The sequence below is a fragment of the Notolabrus celidotus genome, chromosome 17 (genome assembly GCF_009762535.1).
Source record: "Notolabrus celidotus isolate fNotCel1 chromosome 17, fNotCel1.pri, whole genome shotgun sequence".
In the NCBI taxonomy this organism is placed as follows: domain Eukaryota; kingdom Metazoa; phylum Chordata; class Actinopteri; order Labriformes; family Labridae; genus Notolabrus; species Notolabrus celidotus.
This window is the reverse complement of record NC_048288.1, coordinates 1,056,154-1,076,769: the sequence shown is the minus strand read 5'-3', so window position 1 is coordinate 1,076,769 and position 20,616 is coordinate 1,056,154. Positions and strand designations below refer to the sequence as shown.

At 40.7% G+C, this 20,616-nt stretch overlaps 1 protein-coding gene across 1 annotated transcript in view; it reads left to right on the top strand.

The window, feature by feature from the left end:
- The window catches only part of cubn (cubilin (intrinsic factor-cobalamin receptor)), a 108,718-nt gene that overhangs the window by 18,197 nt on the left and 69,905 nt on the right, over positions 1-20,616 (top strand). Inside the window, exons 8-21 of the mRNA XM_034706933.1 lie at positions 1,820-1,915; positions 2,038-2,162; positions 4,009-4,201; positions 4,697-4,815; positions 7,774-8,008; positions 8,114-8,295; positions 9,415-9,577; positions 9,664-9,854; positions 10,042-10,198; positions 12,354-12,529; positions 14,068-14,233; positions 14,388-14,613; positions 15,579-15,709; positions 17,111-17,300. Of these exons, the coding sequence (XP_034562824.1) occupies positions 1,820-1,915; positions 2,038-2,162; positions 4,009-4,201; positions 4,697-4,815; positions 7,774-8,008; positions 8,114-8,295; positions 9,415-9,577; positions 9,664-9,854; positions 10,042-10,198; positions 12,354-12,529; positions 14,068-14,233; positions 14,388-14,613; positions 15,579-15,709; positions 17,111-17,300 (2,350 nt within the window). The remainder of the gene's footprint in view (positions 1-1,819; positions 1,916-2,037; positions 2,163-4,008; positions 4,202-4,696; positions 4,816-7,773; positions 8,009-8,113; positions 8,296-9,414; positions 9,578-9,663; positions 9,855-10,041; positions 10,199-12,353; positions 12,530-14,067; positions 14,234-14,387; positions 14,614-15,578; positions 15,710-17,110; positions 17,301-20,616) is intronic.

Below are 20,616 nucleotides of genomic sequence, written 5' to 3'. Positions count from 1 at the left end.
TCCTCACTAACAGCTACAGTCAGTCCCTCCAGGAAGTTGCGATTTCGCGATCGCAACTATCAACGCAAATTCAACCAATCAGCGCGATTTTTTCGCGGCCCTGCAATTTTTTACAATCAGCGCAACTTTCCCACAAATTTGACCAATTACCTCAATCTCAGCCCCTGTATGTCATCGGTTTTGTCATCAATTTGACTTCCTTGGAACATAAACGTAAGTCCTCACTTGATCGGCACTTTTCAACAACAAAACACGCACAGAGAACGGGTGAAGAGAGGGGACAGCAGGCAGGACAAGTGACCATGACAACGTTGTTATTTATAGATTGAGGGGCTCAGTGTTAGCTTGGTCTCTACCTGCAGCAGGTGTACTTCATGAACCAGCTCTCCTCACCTACATGCATCTGTCTCATCTTCATTGATGATTTTACCCCGGGTGTGCGTTAGTGACAAAGAGACAACCGGGGGACGTCTGTTTACTATTTGATGTTTGACATTGTTGCCGTGGTTACCGTAGAAAGCTCGGCATCTACAGCTTGATTTAATCCAGTTTGGTGATACATCAGACACATTTAGTAAGTTTGGATCAACTCCTTGTCATCAAAGATGCAGATTAATTTCAGAGTGCGTGAACTGACTGTGCATCAGTCGCTGCGAGGTGCATTCAGGGACCGTCGTAAATGTGCAATACAGTCCTTTCATGGCATTTTTCTGTGAATCAAGAGAATCAAAATACAGTCAGTGGCCACATCAAGAATGCTTTCTAAAAACAACTGTAATTTAGCGTATTTACTTGCCCCTGAGATGTTATTGGGGGACAAAAGCAAAAAAAAATAATCGCAACTTTCACCGCAATTTTTTTCAAAAAGCTGTCGCAAATTCAGGCTTTTTGGGCCGCAACAATTACAAAAAAATCCCGCGAAATCCTGGAGGGACTGTACAGTGTTCCCACCTGTCAATCAAGTCAGCTGTGCCTCTCATTGGAAGACTCGTAATCTCAATATCTTTGAAATTGCCACGTTATACTAAATTCACCCCCCGTACAGTGTGTGCCGATAGAGAAATGAGCTATCCAGACTACACTCCTCTTTTGAACCAGGCTGTAAACATGTTTCTTTCTGCTGTAAAGATCGTCTAAACTAAACTAGTTTGCATTCCCAGGAACTCCCTCTGTGTTTCAACAGCTGTGTAAACTCCACAAACACTGACACGTTCAGCTGAAGGTCTCCAGTTTACAGGGTCACTTTTAAAACCGGAACACCGGGAGAGACGCATTCACGGTGGGCTGAGAGAAGACTACTGTTACAAGCTGCTAAATCAAGAGAATCACAGCTTCTTCTTTTGAAAAGTACACACACATACAAAAAAGATAGAACAAATAAAAACTAATGAAAGAAAGAGAAATCAAGAGAATCACAGATGTGTGTGATGTCATTGTGGACGGAGGGAGGAATAAAAACACTGAGGTTAATCTACCAATCAGACATGTTCAGCATTGCAGGCCCCGCCCCCCCGAAAGTCCCTGGACCTTTGAAAAGTACTACCCCCCTTGCAGGGGCTTTTTAGGGGGGAGATTATCTACCCCTGAACTAAATTTAGATCCTGGGTCCACCGGTCAAAACGCACGTAGTTCAGGGGTAAAGTCCCTCCGGTTGAAAAACGCCTCTATTCATAGAGTATTTGTGAAGTTTGGCAGGTGCTCGGCTTGTTCTTGTCAAAATAAAGAAATGTCTTTGAGAGCAAAAGCATCACCAGAAACCTTCAAGGAGAGCAAAGTATGACTCTCCAGGATTCACATGAGAACTGTTGTGTTTGTAAAGGTTATGAGGGAGATGGGAGAACATGCACTCAGTCCAATGTCTGCGCTACAAACAATGGAGGCTGTCACCCGTTAGCTACCTGCACCCCTAACCCAGGTAAACATTATATGATGCATGTGGTATGTGAAGGATGTTATCTGAGATTAAACTGTATATGTGTGTAGCGTACTGAGTGAAAATGTGGGACGTGGTTCTGATTCTTCTCCCTCGTTCATTAGGAGCAAGCCTCCCTATATGTACCTGCCCCCCGGGCTACATAGGCAATGGTTATGGACCAGCTGGTTGCACCCAGAGCAGCAACATCTGTCAGACCAACAACCCCTGTGTCAATGGACAATGTGTGGTGAGTGTGTGTGATGTGTGTCTGATTAAATGCTCTCAGTAGTAAACATTTCAGAGATCTTTGTCATAAAGGACAACAGACATTTAATCTTGTAAAGCCTGAACCATCAAATAATTGTCAGAAAATTCTAATTCTTTGAAAATGGAGTGTTTATTGGACCTTCTGACAAAAAAAAATAATAATTAAATATCAATTTTCAAAAATAAGTTTTAATTTGTATCATATTTGATACATCAGGTATTTTGGTGCAAATGTATTGCTCATAGCCTATTAAACTTTGAGTTTCCTTCAGTTTTTTTCCAAAGTAATTTCAAACCTAGAATTATTTTTTTCCATATTGCACGACAACGTCATACATATTCTGTATCTACTACACAGTACAAAAAAACATATTTATTGTATATTTCTTCTCTGAATTGTTTAGTTTTTAGTGGAAATCAATGAACAAAATGATAATTATTTACTAGGGAGCCATGGCAACATTCAACCAGTCATCAGTCATCATGATTCAGCAGGTTACATATGTAAAAATACAATATACTTAATAGATATCTCAATTTTTACTCTAAATATACCTCATTATGTCATTTTTTTTTTTTTTTTTTTTTTTTAATTTAATATATGCAACAGACACAAAAGTGCTAGACATCAAACAGAACACAAAAGAAAAACAAACCATAGAACTTGAGAGCAACAACCAAACAAAGCCATCAAGTATAGAACAAAGTACAAAAAAAAAAAAAAAAAAACAAACAAAGATAATATAATAAAAACAAAACAAAACAAACAAAAAAAAAAAAAAAAAAAAAAAAAACGGTTAGAAAAGAAGAGTTGGACTATAGGTGACGATCACAAAACAAAACACACACAGAGAAAAAAAAAAAAAAAAAAAAACAAAACAAAAAAACAACAAAAAAACAACAAAAAAACAAAACAGAACAAACAAGACGAGAGTAGACTGTTATGGAGGGGATTGTCAAGAAAGAGAAAAGAGAAAAAACACAATAGAAAGAGAAGATAAAGACTAGAAGAGAAGAAATGCTTGCTTTTGAGAAGGACAAGAGAGGTTTTAGAAGGGGGATTATGAATGTGTGTGTGCAGTTATGTCATTTAAACATGTTCTTTAATAATAAAGACTGTATGTTGCTTTATGGAATCATATTGTATGAAATGTAATAAAATGATGATTGACAGATCTCCAAATAAATGTCCTTATATACCTGCTGTATCAATTTAGATTTTCACACATGTTCAACACAGTTTGACTATAAATGAAGTCATTAAATATTAATTAGTTTACATTGAATCAATCCAGTAACTATTCCTCTTGAAGTTTCAGGAACAATTTGAAAGTTTTTTTCACCCAAACGTTTTCAAACTTGGTAAAAAATATCCCTGATAAACCTCCAGTAGGTCTCTGATCCACAGCTGATGAATTACTCACACCTGGTGGATTATCCATGCACTGCATGTATCTGATTGTATACATCAAGTTTTTACTGAACGAATATATCACACTGATGATATTTGATACAAAAAATGATGTATCAAATATGATACTCTTGGCGTTATGGTGTATGAAGCTTAGTAATGTTCACGACTACATCATGCATCTTAGACGTACTGTGTGTGCATCTAAAAACTGCTACAGATAAACATGCCTTATATTGCCCTGTGTAAGTTCTGCTCACAGATTGATTTGCAGTTTTTAAGGAATTATTTCTTAAACTAACCTGTGCTTTATGACAGCGATATTCTCAAGAGTAGATCATCTCAACTTAAATAAAGCTTGTGACAGCACCGCCACCTTCATGCATGTCTGACCCGTGTTCTCCTGCCTCCTCAGTCCACCTCCTCAGCTCCTGGCTACATCTGCAACTGCAACCCTGGTTGGCAAGGGACGAACTGTGACCAGAATATAAATGAGTGCTCCAGCAACCCCTGTCAGAATGGAGGCACCTGCACCGATGCCACCAACGGGTTCACGTGTACCTGCACTGCACAGTGGACGGGCCCACTCTGCCAGACTGCACAGCAAGGTATGAAAGGGAATGAGGAAGATGAAGGTGGAGGCCTAAGACACCCAGTGACACCATGAAAAACAACAAAGGAAGGGAGTTGCAGATCTAAAAGACCCACAGATAGTCCTCAGTTAACAACAACAGCAACACCTTCAAAAGGAAGGCTGCCCCTTGGATTATGCAGTCCTTTACCGGGGCTGTTGTCCTAGTTTTTCTCGGCTTAATGACATCCTGTGTTTTATGGCAGAGTCACATGAGTTGTTGTTGTTTATGGGGCTGTTGACCTTGTTTTCCTGGAGTAAAGTTTCTCTGAGCTTCTCTTAGGGAGAAGTTTCTCCCAGTTCTTCCTTGGGATGAACTCTGATAAACGAGGTCAACAGAGAAACTGGTTTTTAATCCCTCTCACCTGAATGAAATGATTCACAGTGTAAAGGGTTTGGTTAAATTGGATTTGAAGTTAGAGTGTAAGTTTCAGTTTGTTATGATCATGATCTATAAATCTGTATATTCCAGAGTGTGGAGGTTCCCTGTCTGGCCCTGCTGGTTCCTTCAGTTTTCCTAATACTCCAGGTCATGATGAGTACGATCACCTGGTCAGCTGTGCCTGGGTGATCCGCATCGATCCAACCAAGGTCAGTCCTCTCTCTCTTTCCAGATGTAAACTTTGATTCAATACTTTTTAATTCTTTACTTTCTTACTGTACTCTGACCTGTGACCTGTTGCTCCAGCTCTGCATGAGTTGTGTCCTCAAGGCGTTTTTTTGTCAAGAGGAACTTTACCCCGGAACTATGTGTGCGTTACGACCAGTGGACCCAGGGTCTAAGTTTAGTTCAGGGGTAGATAATCTCCCTCCTAAAAAACGGTGTTCCGGTTTTAAAAGTGACCTTGTAAACTGGAGACCTTCAGCTGAACGTGTCAGTGTTTGTGGAGTTTACACAGCTGTTGAAACACAGAGGGAGTTCCTGGGAATGCAAACTAGTTTAGTTTTTATTAAGATTTCAAAATATCCTCATCAGATATTTAATGATGGTCTAAAGACGTTTATGAGGGATGCATCCGGCTGAGAGTCTCCAGTTAACAGGGTCGCCGTTTAAACCAAAACACCGGCCGATCTCTGCCACAGCTTTTTGAGTTCAAAAGGATTTTAAAGCCGTGTTGAAACGTCTTTGCTACTCGCGCTTATCTCCTCTCACGTGTTGATTCAGTGAATCCATCTGTGATGAAATATAGCACCATCTAAAACAGACCAGCTGAGTCTCTTCATGCTAACAGGCTAACTGTTGTGTTGCTCATAATGATACCTGCCTGTCCGTCTGCTTCTATGGTGTCATCTGTGATGAATGGCATTCCTCTTTGTTTTACTGCTCTCTACTGGTCTGGTGGTGTAGTGCATTTACTTTTTTTCTCCATATGTCACTGACCTGATTTACACAATCTACCCGGGACTTCAGCCCGCGGTCGAAACGCAGACAACAATGGGGGCACAGGACCTTTTAGTTCAGGGGAAAGTGGTTCCGGGGGCTAAAAGACCCCGGAACTCTTGGTCGAAATGCACCTCTTGTTCGGATGTAAAGTCCAAACTAAACTCTACTCTGAGACTAAGTTAGTTAGTTTGTACCTTAAGTTGTGTCTCTGTTTGGTGGCACCCTTAGACCACAGAGACCTCAGGCTCATCTTGCAGACCGTAACGTCCAACTAGGATCCAAACTTCTATTTTATTTTGTATTGAAGAAACCTTTATGTTTGAAAATAGTGTATATATTATAGGAAACTTGCATATGTATAATTATACATATTATAGTGCAGAAAATAAACTAAAAATGACAGAGCTTGATCCGACATGACAATATAATTATTGATGAAATAATATCACACATGAAGAAGGATAGAAAAATATAACTAATAAACAGTGAAATAAGTATTGATAAATATTAATTCTTAAACAAATCTTGTAATAAATCTAAAGTTTGTGCGTCTTTTTTGTTGTTAATACGTTTTAAAGAGTCCATGTAGTATTTAAATGACAAAGATTAAACAGTGTGTGTTTGGACTTATGGATATGAACTTTACTGAAAAGTATCATAAGGTTCATCAATTGTTGCAACTCCTTATTTACATTTTCATAATATAAGATTATGTTTTCAGGAGTCAATTTAACAATTTAATTCATAAAATTAACAACTGAATTCTCTATGTCTCTCCAGAATAATTTAGTTACTTGTTATTCATTTAATGAATGCTTTATGTTGTCTTCTTCCTTTATGCAAAAGTTGCATTTGCTGCTAATTTCAGCAAATTTTGATATGTATGAATCACTATGGTCACAGATGTAAACAACAACAACCTGCCTCACTGATTCATATGCTTTGGTCCTGCTCAGCCCTACAACATTACTGGTCTCATGTTTCTGAGTGTTCCTACAACCAACTCCACTAGATACACTCCCAAAAAACCCAAACAGTTTATGTAGCCTTCCTCACTTTATTGGCCAGACGTCAGATTTTATTTTGCTGGAAGTCTGCCTCTCCTCCATCCTGTGAGGGCTGGGTCAGGGATGCTCTTCATTTTAGCAGACTAGAAAAGATCAAAAATACTCTGCATGTATCCACAAACCATTTTTTTTAAAAATATGGTAGCCTTTCTTTGACCTTCTAAAAACCCTGCAGTTCAAGTACACACCTCAACAAAGCTGGAAGCAGATTGAGTTTTTTCTTTTTTGATCGATTATTTCTTTATTTTGAATCCCTTCTATTGAACGACACCTTTATTCAAAGAAGAACATGTTCTGTTGTTCTTGATGTAGAGTGTCATATGTGGTGTTTTTTTATTTTTTGTATTTTTTTATTTAGTTAGTGTTTTTGGTATTATAATTATTATTATAATTATTATTATAACTATTATTATAATTAATTCATTCATTCATTTTTTTAAATGTATTTTTAAATATATTTTTGTATTGTTCTTCTTATTGCTCTTTTACCCTTTCCACTTATTTATTTTTTTAATATTTACCCATTTATCTTATTGTAGATTTACTATTATTTATTTTCCTTTCTATTTATTTATCTTTAATTTTAAATTATTATAATTTATTATTATTGGTTGCTGTTTTGTTGATTCACTGATTGTGTTTCTTATACAACAAACATCACTTGTTTAAACTGTTAACTTTGATCTTTTGTATGTAATGTGTAAAAATTCAAATAAACAGATCTTTGAAAGAGTCACTATGGTCCAAACTAATCAAGATATTGTCACAGTTATGACGTGTTCACTCGGTTTGGCCAATCAGTGAACAGCTTTTTTCTTAATGGGGTGTTTGTTTAAGAGCTAACTCCTGTTAGCCACATTGCCTCTAAACAAGTTAACAGCTAATCATAACTGCTCTAACTCGGGTTAACAGACAAACAGCAACATAAAGGTTCAATATGATAACAATGTACTGTAGTGTCATTTTTAATCCTAGGGGCAGCCTTCCTGATAGTGTGGTGTTAAACAAGAAAGACTGGAGAAGTAAATACAGTTTGATGACTGTGATTGTCCTTCCTTCACAGAGTGACTTTGAGTTTTGTGTGTTTCTTTCTTCCAGATCGTCCGTATCACCTTTCCTTTCTTTCATCTGGAGACCAGCACCAACTGCAACTACGACTTCCTCCAGATCCACGACGGGGACAGTGCCTCTGCCTACATGCTGGGAAAATACTGTGGCCAAAATAACCCCCCGGAGATCATCAGCTCCCACAACTCTCTGTACTTCTGGTTCCGCTCTGACGGCTCTGTCAGCGGTGGTGGCTTCACAGTTACATGGCAATCTCAGGATCCAGGTGAGGGTGTTCACGTAGATCAATGAGTTAGAGGGTTAAATATATGATCACTGATGATATCAAGCAGTAAAATATAACTTCACTGAAAGCTCCTTTTGATCTCAGTGTGTGGAGACGAACTGACGGCTCCCTATGGGAACATTAACTCACCTGGGTACCCCGGGAACTACCCACCCAGCCGTGACTGCTACTGGACTGTGACTGTGGCGCCCGGCCTGCTCATCACCTTTGCATTTGGAACTCTGAGTCTGGAGCATCACACTGACTGCAACTTTGACTACCTTGAGGTGAGAGGTGCTGCAGATGTCCCATCTTACAGACAGGACTCAGTCTGATCTCATCTTAATCCACCATGAGCAGAGCACGTTGCAGCATTTAGCAAGTTACAGTGGCAAGGACAAACTTCCAAAGGACAGGCAGAAACCTCCAGCAGGACCAGACTCATGTTAGACACACATCTGCTGAGACCATGTTGGAGAGAGAGATAGAGGGAGATGAAGAGAGAGAGAGATGATAGTGGTGAGACGGATAGTAGTAGTTGTAGCAGCTGGAGTCTGGCACGTCCACAGCAGCAGAGATCCAGAGGAACCTACGAGACAAGGGAGCTCAGGGACTTCAGAAAGGTCTATGGTTAGTAACTTTAATGGGACAGGAAGAGTTAAAGTAGGAGAGAGGCAGAGAGAGGAGAGAGAGGGAAAGACAGGATCCCAGTGTGTCAGTCTAAGCCTATAGCAGCATAACTAAGAGCTGGTCCAACCCTGATCCAGCTCTAACTATAAGCTTTATCAAAAAGGAAAGTTTGAAGCCTACTCTTAAAAGTAGAGAGGGTGTCTTCCTCCCGACCCTGACTGGTAGATTCCAAAGGAGAGGGGCCTGATAACTGAAGGTTCTACCTCCCATACTACTTTTAGAGACTTACGGTACGACTAGCAGGCCTGCATGTTGGGAGCGTAGTGTTCTAGAGGGGTAATAGGACACTATGAGCTCTTTAAGATATGAAGGTGTCTGATCATTAAGAGCTTTGTAGGTCAGAAGAAGGATTTTAAATTCTAGTCTAGATTTTATGTGGAGTCAGTGTAGAGAAGCTAACACTGGAGAGATGTGCTCCCTCTTCCTAGTTCTAGTCAGTACTCGAGCTGCAGCGTTTTGAACTAGTTGAAGAGTCTTTAGAGACTTATTAGGGCAGCCTGATAAAAGGGAATCTACATAGTTAAAGCAGACGTTCTAGTTTAGAGGGAGCTTTTGGGTTACAATTAGAAAATGCTCTTTAACAAAATTCCAAAACTTGCTCCCAAATTGCCCCTTTAGTAAAGCTGGTTCTGTCCACACTGATGCTGTTTGGCACCGTATGCCACTTTTAACATCTTGTTGTCCTCCTTTCTTTCCTTCATGGCCACATGATGTAGATCCGGGATGGTCTTCTACCTGAAGACCCAGTTCTGGGTCGTTACTGCAGCACTGCATCCCCTGCCCCTCTGCAGACCACCGGTCCTGCTGCATGGATTCACTTCCACTCTGATTTCAGTGTGTCTGACCGGGGCTTCCACATCACATACACAACATCCCCGAGTAAGAAGCTGTGTCTGCTCAGTGTCACGGTGAACATGTTACACCTTCATTATTATACACATATCATACTATAATCTGTGTCCTAGGTGACCCTGGTTGTGGTGGCACTTTCACTGACAGTGAGGGGGTCATCATTTCCCCCAACTGGCCCAACGACTATGCTCACAACCGCCAGTGTGTCTATCTGATCAGACTGCCAGAGGGAGCGGAGGTGTCTCTCAACTTCACCCACATGAACCTGGAGAGTCACGGCAGCTGTCTCTTTGATTATGTGGAGGTAGGACATGTTCAGGACACAGAAATATACCTGTACCTGTTGAATGGTTTCTTTAAATGCACCTGGATGAGAAAAGGATGTTATATATTTGTCCATTGAGCTGCTTGAATCACAGTTTAATTGTAAAAGAGGTTTGTTTTAGTCATTAACAGCAACCATAAGACTTTCTCACACCTCTTCCCTCCAGGTCCGTGATGGAAGACTGGAGACTGATCCTTTGATCGGGAGGTACTGTGGGTCTACCCTGCCAGCTCCCATTAGCTCCTCCTCCAACTTCATGTGGATCCGGTTTAGGTCAGACAGCTCAGTCAGCCGGGCGGGTTTCAGGGCCATGTACACTGTCGGTGAGGCTCCACACATGTACACAAACGTACACACATGTGATCGTCATTTTCATCAACTCTTAGACTACATGCTACATTTCCTGAGCCAAAGCTATCACATACAAAGAAACCACACCAGAAATGATGTTTTATTTGTGTGAGGTTGAGAAGAATTTGAGTGCATGTGAAAAATAGGGATTACTGATTGAAACAGGAGGATAGCACTCTCCCAGGGGAGTCAGTAAGAACACATAGGACAGGAGACAGGATGGAGCTTTAACTGTTTAGTGAAAGTTCTCCTTGTACATCACAACAGTACAGCAGACCCAAATATAGGATACAGTGGATGGGTGTAATTAATTCTAGGTATGATTAATGATATCACTATAACACCACTGCTACCAACATCAACACTATAAAATGATACATGAACAGAAGCAGGATCATAAAGGTGATTAAATATATTAGTTGACATGTGCTCATGGCGTCTGTTTGCCATCTCGAGACTTTATCAATTCACACACTTGAGTGTCTAAAGACGGGAAAACGTCAGTTCTACTTCTCATTAAAATAAAAGGACACACAACTTACTGTTGACACACACAGGAAAGGTGATAAAACACGTCAGGTAGTCAGAGCAAGAGAGTCTGTCTCATCTATGTCCTCCTGCAGCTGTGCCCCTCGGTGAGTACTCGCCCCGTCAGCTGCATGCTCCGTAAGACTCCCACGCACAGAGCAGAGACGTCCACTTTATTACAGCAAGTCTCACTTTTTCAGGTCTTTGCTGCTGGCTCTGGACGTACCAACTAGGGATGGGCAATGATTTTAGACTATTCATTCATTTAATAAAAATCGAAGAGTTACTTTGAATATTTTCTCATTTTAAAAGTACAACTTTTCATAGTTTTTACTGGTGCCTGGTTGTAATACAGTATATTCCCTCCAGACGGTGGCTATAGAGCGTCTTAAAGCTGTATTCTAACTGCATTAAGTAACAGAAGAAGAAGAATGCTAACTGCATTAAATAGCAAAAGAAGAAGAAAACATGAGCGACAGTCGCAGTGATTTTCTCAGTTTTTGAATATCACACTACTACACACATATTTCAGAGACTGAGCATGGCTGTAAAATGTAAACACACACGCCATGCTGCGTCACAGAAACACAGACATAAAGACCGAGACAGACTCTGCCCGCTACTAGCAGCACCTCTTCCTGCTGCTAGTTAACAGGACTGCGTTAATTATTCGAATAATCGTTGAATAGATGCCAATGACTATTCCAATAATCATCAAATAGATGCCAATGACTATTTGAATAATCGTTGAATAGATGCCAATGACTATTTGAATAATCATCAAATAGATGCCAATGACTATTTGAATAATCGTTGAATAGATGCCAATGACTATTTGAATAATCATCAAATAGGTGCCAATGACTATTTGAATAATCGTTGAATAGATGCCAATCACTATTCCAATAATTGTCAAATAGATGCCAATGATTATCAAGTAGTATTTTTGCTTGAATTCCATCCCTAAAACCAACATCTACCTCTGTTCTCTTCTCTGTCGTCTGTGGTTCATTAGAAACAGCAGGTTGTCTCAAGTAATGCAAAGATCGGCACCTAGATCTTTGTTCTTCCAATCTAAGGGATCTTGAATTTTGTTCTGCATGTAGTTAACTTCACTAGAGTTTGATCCTGAACATAGAGATATTTAGGATTTAAGTGGAGTCGAGACGTCAGCCTCTCTTCAGTCCTTTTTATACCCAGTCATGTGACCTACCTGTGGATCATTAACCTCATTAGCTGGAAGATGTTTCTCCAGGTGTTTTTTCAACATAACACAACTTTTTCAGTTTTCTGTTGTTCCTGTTCCAGTTTCTTTTAAACTTGTTGCTGCATCAAATGTAAAATGTGAGACATTTCATCATGAAATAATCACATCTTTCACTTTCAACAATTGATGTGTTGTCTTTGCACCATTATAGATTAAATATAGGGTTTCAATGATTGTCAAACCTTAAAAATCTTAGTTTATCAACATTTCACACACTTTTTATGATTGGGGTAATCTTTGGCAGTAACAATAACAGATTCATGCTCAGCTTTAGTTTATACAGTGTATTGTTTTAGTGACAGACCAACTTCTGACCCTCTCTCTCTCTGCAGCTTGTGGTGGCACTTTGTCTGGAACCGGGCAGATAAGCTCTCCTTACCATCCCAACGCCTATCCCCACGACAAGGCGTGTGAGTGGGTCATCAACCAGCCTCAGGGATACGTGGTCACCCTCAACTTCCTAGCCTTTGACATTGAAGGAGGATCCTGTCGTTATGACTTTGTAGAGGTAAATAAATACTAAATACTGAAACAGAATGACATTTATCATAAACAAACAACATTTTGTACTCTCAAATTTAACATGAAAAACAGCCTCACAGTTAAACTGTTGGGTATTATCACCACCATAAAGTACATGAAAACTACTTTTATAGTTTTTATTATGTATTACAACAAACAAACATACTGTGCAAAGTCAGAATGTCTAACAGGGTTGTGTTTAGTTTTTCATGCTATCCTTCACGTTACTTTAAAATGTAATATTCTGTTACCACCATCAATACATGGAGGGCATCAGGGTCAGTTAAGTTCTGCATCCATTCATTAATGTTTCATAAATAGTATATACACAATCAATCAAGCTTTATTTATAAAGCACCTTTCATACAAATCAAATGCAGTTCAAAGTGCTTCAAAGTGACTGAAAAACAAGAAAGAAGCAGAAATAAAATAATAGTAAGATATATTAAAAAACAAAAATGGATTTTAAGAAAGAGACTTATGCACACCAACAAGAATAAAATATGTGTAATTAAAATAAGTTAAAGCATCAATATTAAGAATATAAATAGTTAAGCTAATAAACAAAAATGGGTAAGGATAAGAGTTGAAAATAAAATTAAGGCTAAATATCAATAAAACTGAGTAGTATCTAAATAAATAAATGAATAAATAAATAAATAAATAAATAAATAAATAAATAAATAAATGAATAAATAAAAATAAAATAAACAGTTAAAATTAAGGCTAAAAATATCAATAAAACATAGTAGATAAAATAAAAATAAACAAATGAATATATAAATAAAAATAAACAAATGAATATATAAATAAAAATAAACAAATGAATATATAAATTAAAAAGAATAAACTGTAAAAATTAATAAAATAATAAAGCAACATTTAAATCAATATAAAAATAATAGTAGGTAATAAAATTGTTAAACCCTACATAAAAGCCAGACTGAATAAATCTGTTTTTAGTTTAGGTTTAAAAGTCTGAACATCTCCATCAGCTCCTCTCAGATCCTCTGGCAGGCTGTTCCATCATCAGGGAGCGTCATGGCTGAAAGCAGCGTCACTGAATGTTTCTGTTCTCCTCTGAGGAACAGATAAAAGAGAGGAGCCGGGGCGCTGGTGGCCTAGCGGTCTAAGCGCCCAACGTACAGAGGCTATAGTCCTCGTCGCAGGGCTCACCGGTTAGATTCCCGACTGGTCGACCATCTCCTGCATGTCTTCCCCCGCTCTCTACTCCCCACATTTCCTGTCTCTCTTCAGCTGTCCTATCAATGAAGGCAAAAAGCCCCAAAAATATAACTTTAAAAAAAAAAAAGAGAGGAGCCGGAGGACCTGAGAGGCCTTCCTGGTTCAGACACTAAAAGCTGAGATGTAGTCTGGTTTGAGGCCATGAAGCGCCTTAAAAACTAGTGAAAGAATTTTAAAATCAATATGAAACGAAACAGGGAGCTAATGTAAAGACTTTAAAACAGGTGTAATGTGATCTCTCCTTCTGGTCTTGGTTAAAATGTCTCTTTAATGTTCCAGGTCAGGGATGGTTCTACGTCCAGCTCTCCTCTGCTGGGGACGTTCTGTGGAGTTGAGATGCCCCCCATGCTTCAGTCCACGCAGAGATCTATGTACATCTATTTCAAAACCGACTCCTCCGTCACCAACCTTGGCTTTGAGGCAGCGTACGGCTCTGCCCTGGAAGGTGAGAGTGGGATCAATACTTTTATATTTATTTAAGTCACTTTCATCAATGCAGATGTAGTTATATTTACTTTAACCATACAGTGAGTGAATGCACAGTGTCTGTCTTTCTTCATGTTTGCCCCCAACTCCTCGTCCATGTTTTTCTGTGACAGGCTGTGGAGACACCCTGACTAGTCCTTCAGGCGCCATCACGAGCCCCGGTCACCCCTCTAACTACCCTCATGGTGCCAACTGTACCTGGTTCATCAGTGTGAGCCCCGGAAACCTGGTCCGGCTGTCGTTTGACTCCTTCAACCTGGAGTACCACTCCAACTGTAACTACGACTACGTGGAGGTGTACGATAACGGCACTGTGACGACAGGAACCAAGATCGGAAGGTAGGTGATATTACATTTTGAATGTTAACGTTAGAAATCTACAAAAATGTAACATTTGTTAAATTATTTTATAAAAAGAAGTTAAAGTAGATGTGATTATTGGAAGTAACCCTCCTAGGTTTAGGGTAAGCCCCTAATGTTTTCCACGACTGGCCAACCCTTCAACAGTCAGTGTCTTAGTTTGGCCAACCAAGTCAAAACTGTGTGGCTCCACCACTGGTGTCTGTGTGTGTGTGTATGTGAGTATGTGTGTTTGTGTGTTCGAGTGTAACTGTGTGTGTTTTTTTGTGTGTGTGTGTATGTTTGTGTGTGTGTGTGTGTGTGTGTGTGTGTGTGTGTGTGTGTGTGTGTGTGTTTGTGTGTGTATGTTTGTGTGTGTGTGTGTACGTGTGTTTGTGTTTGTGTATGTTTGTGTGTGTGTGTGTTTGTGTGTGTGTGTGCGTGTGTTTGTGGGTGTGTTTATGTTTGCGTGTTTGTGTGTGTCTGTCATTGTGTGAGTATGTGTGTTTGTGTGTAACTGTGTGTGTTTGTTTGTGTATGTGTGTGTTTGTGTGTGTGTGTTTGTCTTTGTGTGTGTCTGTGTGTGTTTGTGTGTGTGTGTGTGTGTGTGTGTTTGTGTGTGTGTGTGTATGTTTGTGTGTGGGTTTGTGTGTGTGTGTTTGTCTTTGTGTGTGTCTGTGTGTGTTTGTGTGTGTGTGTATGTTTGTGTGTGGGTTTGTGTGTGTGTGTTTTGTGTGTATGTTTATGTGTGTGTGTGTATGTGTGTGTCTCTCTGTGTGTATCTGTCTGTGTGTGTTTGTGTGTGTGTGTATGTTTGTGTGTGTGTGTCTGTTTGTGTGCATGTGTGTGCATCTGTGTATGTGTGTTTGTGCATGTAAGTGTCTGTGCATGTGTATGTTTGTGTGTGTTTGACTTTGTGTGTGTGTATGTGTACTTGGTGACTAAAGGATGCTTTGTTATTGCAGGTACTGTGGGCGTTCGATCCCTCCATCCATCACCAGCACAGACAACCAGCTGTCCTTGCTGTTTGTGTCTGACTCCAGTATGGTCTCTGAGGGATTCTCTGCCAGCTACGTCTCCTTTGATGCTTCCACAGGTACACCAGAGATAGGCTAGTTGAGACATGTCACTTTACTGTTAAGGTGCGTTTGGACCAAGAGTTCCAGGGTCCTTTATCCCCCAGAACTACTTTCCCCTGAACTAAAAGGTTCCTGTGCCCCCATTGTTGTCTGTGTTTCGACCGCGGGCTGAAGTCCCTGGTAGATTGTGTAAATCAGGCCAGTGACGTATGGAGAAAAAAAAAAAAGTAAATGCACTACACCACCAGACCAGTAGAGGGCAGTAAAACAAAGAGGAATGCCATTCATCACAGATGACACCATAGAAGCAGACGGACAGGCAGGTATCATTATGAGCAACACAACAGTTAGCCTGTTAGCATGAAGAGACTCAGCTGGTCTGTTTTAGATGGTGCTATATTTCATCACAGATGGATTCACTGAATCAACACGTGAGAGGAGATAAGCGCGAGTAGCAAAGACGTTTCAACACGGCTTTAAAATCCTTTTGAACTCAAAAAGCCGTGATCGCAGAGATCGGCCGGTGTTTTGGTTTAAACAGCGACCCTGTCAACTGGAGACTCTCAGCCGGATGCATCCCTCATAAACGTCTTTAGACCATCATTAAATATCTGATGAGGATATTTTGAAATCTTAATAAAAACTAAACTAGTTTGCATTCCCAGGAACTCCCTCTGTGTTTCAACAGCTGTGTAAACTCCACAAACACTGACACGTTCAGCTGAAGGTCTCCAGTTTACAGGGTCACTTTTAAAACCGGAACACCGGGAGAGACGCATTCACGGTGGGCTGAGAGAAGACTACTGTTACAAGCTGCTAAATCAAGAGAATCACAGCTTCTTCTTTTGAAAAGTACACACACATACAAAAAAGATAGAACAAATAAAAACTAATGAAAGAAAGAGAAATCAAGTGAATCACAGATGTGTGTGATGTTATTGTGGACGGAGGGAGGAATAAAAACACTGAGGTTAATCTACCAATCAGACACGTTCAGCATTGCAGGCCCTGCCCCCCGAAAGTCCTGGGACCTTTGAAAAGTACTACCCCACTAGCAGGGGCTTTTCAGGGAGGTAGTGCACGTAGTTCAGGGGTAAAGTTCCTGCGGTTGAAAAACGCCTTATGACAGAAGTTAATTCAGCTCAGTCCATAAGGCCTTGTTCAGACTGATAGAAGCCCGACATAAAACATACAGCCTCCCTATTCAGTTCAGTGAGGTGGCTGGTTCACCTTTACTAATCCAACAAACACTGAACAGAACTTTAGACCCATTTTAATTTGATTTCAGTTACCAAATAACTTTAAATGTAGATGAGTGTTTGTAAGATGTAACCCCACCAATTCATGTATCTCTTATTTTGAAGGATGGAATATTGTACTTGAATGTTAAGGTTGTGTTCTTATGTTTCTCTCATCAGCCTGCAGTGAGACCTTCACCTCCCCTACAGGAACCTTCTTTTCACCCAATCACCCCGACTACTATCCTACAAACAGAGATTGTATCTTCAAGATCATCGTGCAGGTCAACATGCAGATCATGCTGAACTTCACCAGCTTTGATCTGGAGGGCTCTCCTCCTTCATGCAACTTTGACTTTGTGGAGATCAGGTAAGGAAAGAAAGATGGTACAAAAATCATTGTTAACGTCTGAGGCCTGACGGCAGAAATCAGCTGTTCATGTTTTCAGTCAGGTGAGCAGCGTGAAGATGAGTTTACTTCAACTTACTGTTAATGACAAAGCTCAAAGCTCAAAGACGTGTGGACTTTGATCCTTGTTTTGTTCCCTCAACAGGGACAGCAGAGCGTCTAATAGAATGAATCCACATCTCCTCCTCTCAGGGTTTTATTTCTCAGACGGATTCTTAAGAAGCTGAACCTGGGCATGTCTCTGCTTCAGTTTGTGCATATAATTGAACAACAACTGTCAGACATCTTTAAAACTGTTTTTAAATACTAAGGGCCCAATCTACTAAAGGTTTGCGTTTATAAAAACATGTGCAAACTTGACAGCGCGCAAAGCTGACATACTAACCAGGAGCACCGAGGATTGCGTCTGTCAAATGAGCAAAATAGCACTCGCTATCCATTTAGCGTGTTTGCCTTCATGAATATGCAGAATACATGTAGATCATCAGAACGTGCAAAATACTGGGAGGAGGAGATGCAAATGTAATCATTTAGCACACGCAATGTGATTTATCAAACCTGAAGCAGATAGCGAGCGCTGTTTTTGCGTCTATATTTAGCACGTTTGAAAGGCAGGTGCAAACTGGCACAGCGTTACACACACATGGCTGTGGTCACTGTAAAGCTCATCATAACTTTACAACATGCCCGCAAAAGCTGGGCTTACAAGCATTACTAAATGTTTTAGTCAATCAAACCAAGAGAACAAAATAATAATAATAAAACAACACAAATTCAAAGCAGTTCAGCACCACGGATAGCAACCGCATCATTCTGACACCCACTTTAACTTTTTCATATAATGAGAGCACAGTAGGTCACTGTATCAACAGATATACAGTTTATTAAAATTGGCACAGCGGCCCACATGTTCACATACAAACAAAAAATCAACATGAAGTACTCGGCCTACTCACCACTGTTTGGACGAGTCTTAAGCTCTGCGGACTTGTCCACGATGCACTGTATGTCCATTTTCTTTGATCTGTCATTCTCAATAGATAACATGACATGTCCACTCAGTCTATTCTGTCCCATCGTGCTCATCAAAGGGTTTTTAGTTAGTTTTAACTTGGAGAATGAGCGCTCACTGAGCTGCGCCAGGCAGCTCTGCGTAACTCCTCATCTCGTGCTTGCAGCAGTGTGTTGGGGTGAATTGATTCAAACTTGTTCCCAGTTCCATTTAAGCTGGTGAATCTTTGGGACAGTTGGTGGATGATGATATCAGGCATTAAAAACGTTCACCCGAAAGTTGCTCCCTGGGACAGTGAGGCGACGGTCTTCATCCAAGTGACGCCTAACTTTTCTAGAGCAAGAGTGGCAGACTAAGCCTCATCAAATCGCTCTCTAAACTCCATCAAAACACTGATTGTGTTTTGGAGAAGAGTAAATGCGTTTATTTCATTGGCAGATCTTCTGTTTTTTCTCACATCATTCACCTTTTCACAGATGGCCTCCCAAATCGCGTTTCTAAAGCTGAGATGTCTCTGCTGGTTTATTTCCCTCCTCCACAAAGACCTCCAACTCCATGGCTTCAAACTTCATTTATACATTTTAACTCTACATGGTGACAGCCGATAGCACATGCAAAATCCTCGTAAAATAGGACGGTCCACACCACTTTTGCACTCGTTATCATTTGCGCACGCAGTCTTAGTAGATCACCCGCAACACGCCCAGAAATAACAAGTGCAAAATTATTATTTGCGCACGCAAATTAGCGCCCTAAGGGCCAGATCTCCTAAAGGTTTGCGTGTATAAAAACACGTGCAAACTTGATAGCCTACGCAAAGCTGACATACTAACCGGGAGCACCGAGGATTGCGTCTGTCAGATGAACAAAATAGCACTCGCTATTCATTTAGCGTGTTTACCTTCATGAATATGCAGAATACATGCAGAACAGGGCAAATACTGGGAGGAGGAGATGCAAATTAAATCATTTAGCACATGCAATGTGATTTATCAAACCTGAAGCAGATAGCGGGCAGTGTTTTTGCGTCTATATTTAGCACGTTTGAAAGGCAGGTTCAAACTGGCACAGCGTTACACACAAATGTCTGCAGTCACTGTGGAGAGAAGGAGGCATAGGTGCAATGACAGACGATGGAGAGAAAGAATCCTCCGTGCGCGTGTCAACATTTTATGACTGTCAGAAATAAAAATAGTAGAGACATGTCGTCTATCCAGCAAAGCCATTTTTGAGCTGCTGGATGACCTAATTAAGGGCTGATTTGAAGCCAGTCACAAAAAGGAGCCATGCCATATCCCCTATGGAGAAACTCCTTCAACACTGCATTTTCTTGTATCTGGATCATTCTAGCGCACCATCGCAGTTAGTGCCGGCGTCTCCCAGTGTCCACCCGTGCGTAATGAATGTTCATCTCCTGTGATATCCCCTCCCTCCTCATTCGCCGGCGGCTCAGTTGAAGGACTGCCACTGAATGAGCTCCTGACTGTTGCCAGGGTATTGACGGCCATCGTCAGCCCAGACACAGCACTGACCAGCTGCCTCGTGTGCGCAACGATGGTCCGAGTGTCACGGCGGAGGGCGCGCGCCACCATTGGACACAGCTCTCACCTCCTGATCAATGGCCTGTAACCCATCCATCTGATTTCTTTGTTACTGCAGCAACTCCCGATCAATGTCATCATAACACTCTGGACGCCTGCAGGGCTCTGCTGAGGTGTTTTCTGCTCTGCGCTGATTTGAGGAGTGTGGCGGGGATTGTCAGACATCTGATGAAGATTCTCTATTTAAGAAAAAAGAGATTCTTATTTTTTTATGGTCATTACGGACAACTTACTAAAACACTTTTCAAATAATGAAATCACTTTTTTTTTTACCATTCTCCGAAATCACGTTTCTTCTGGCCACGCTGACATGTCTCTGCTGGAGTTCATCTATGTGTTTGCTCTCTCAAACTCTCCATGGTGACAGACGGTAGCACGCACAAAATCCTCATTTAAGGGCGGTCTGCGCCACTTTTGCACTTTTTTTGTTATCATTTGCGCATCACCCGCTACACGCCCATAAATAGCAGGAGCATTTTTTAGTTTGCACACGCAATTTAGCGCTGGTTATTTGAGATCTTAGTGGGTCAGGTCCATAGTTGGCAGCAGAGTCCTCTCAAGCCCAAGATCCACAGGATGCGTCGCGTTACGTTACGGCTGCGCCGCGCACGTCGCAGCAAATAGGTTCCCATTCAAGTCAATGCTCTAGAGTCCACAGGGCGCG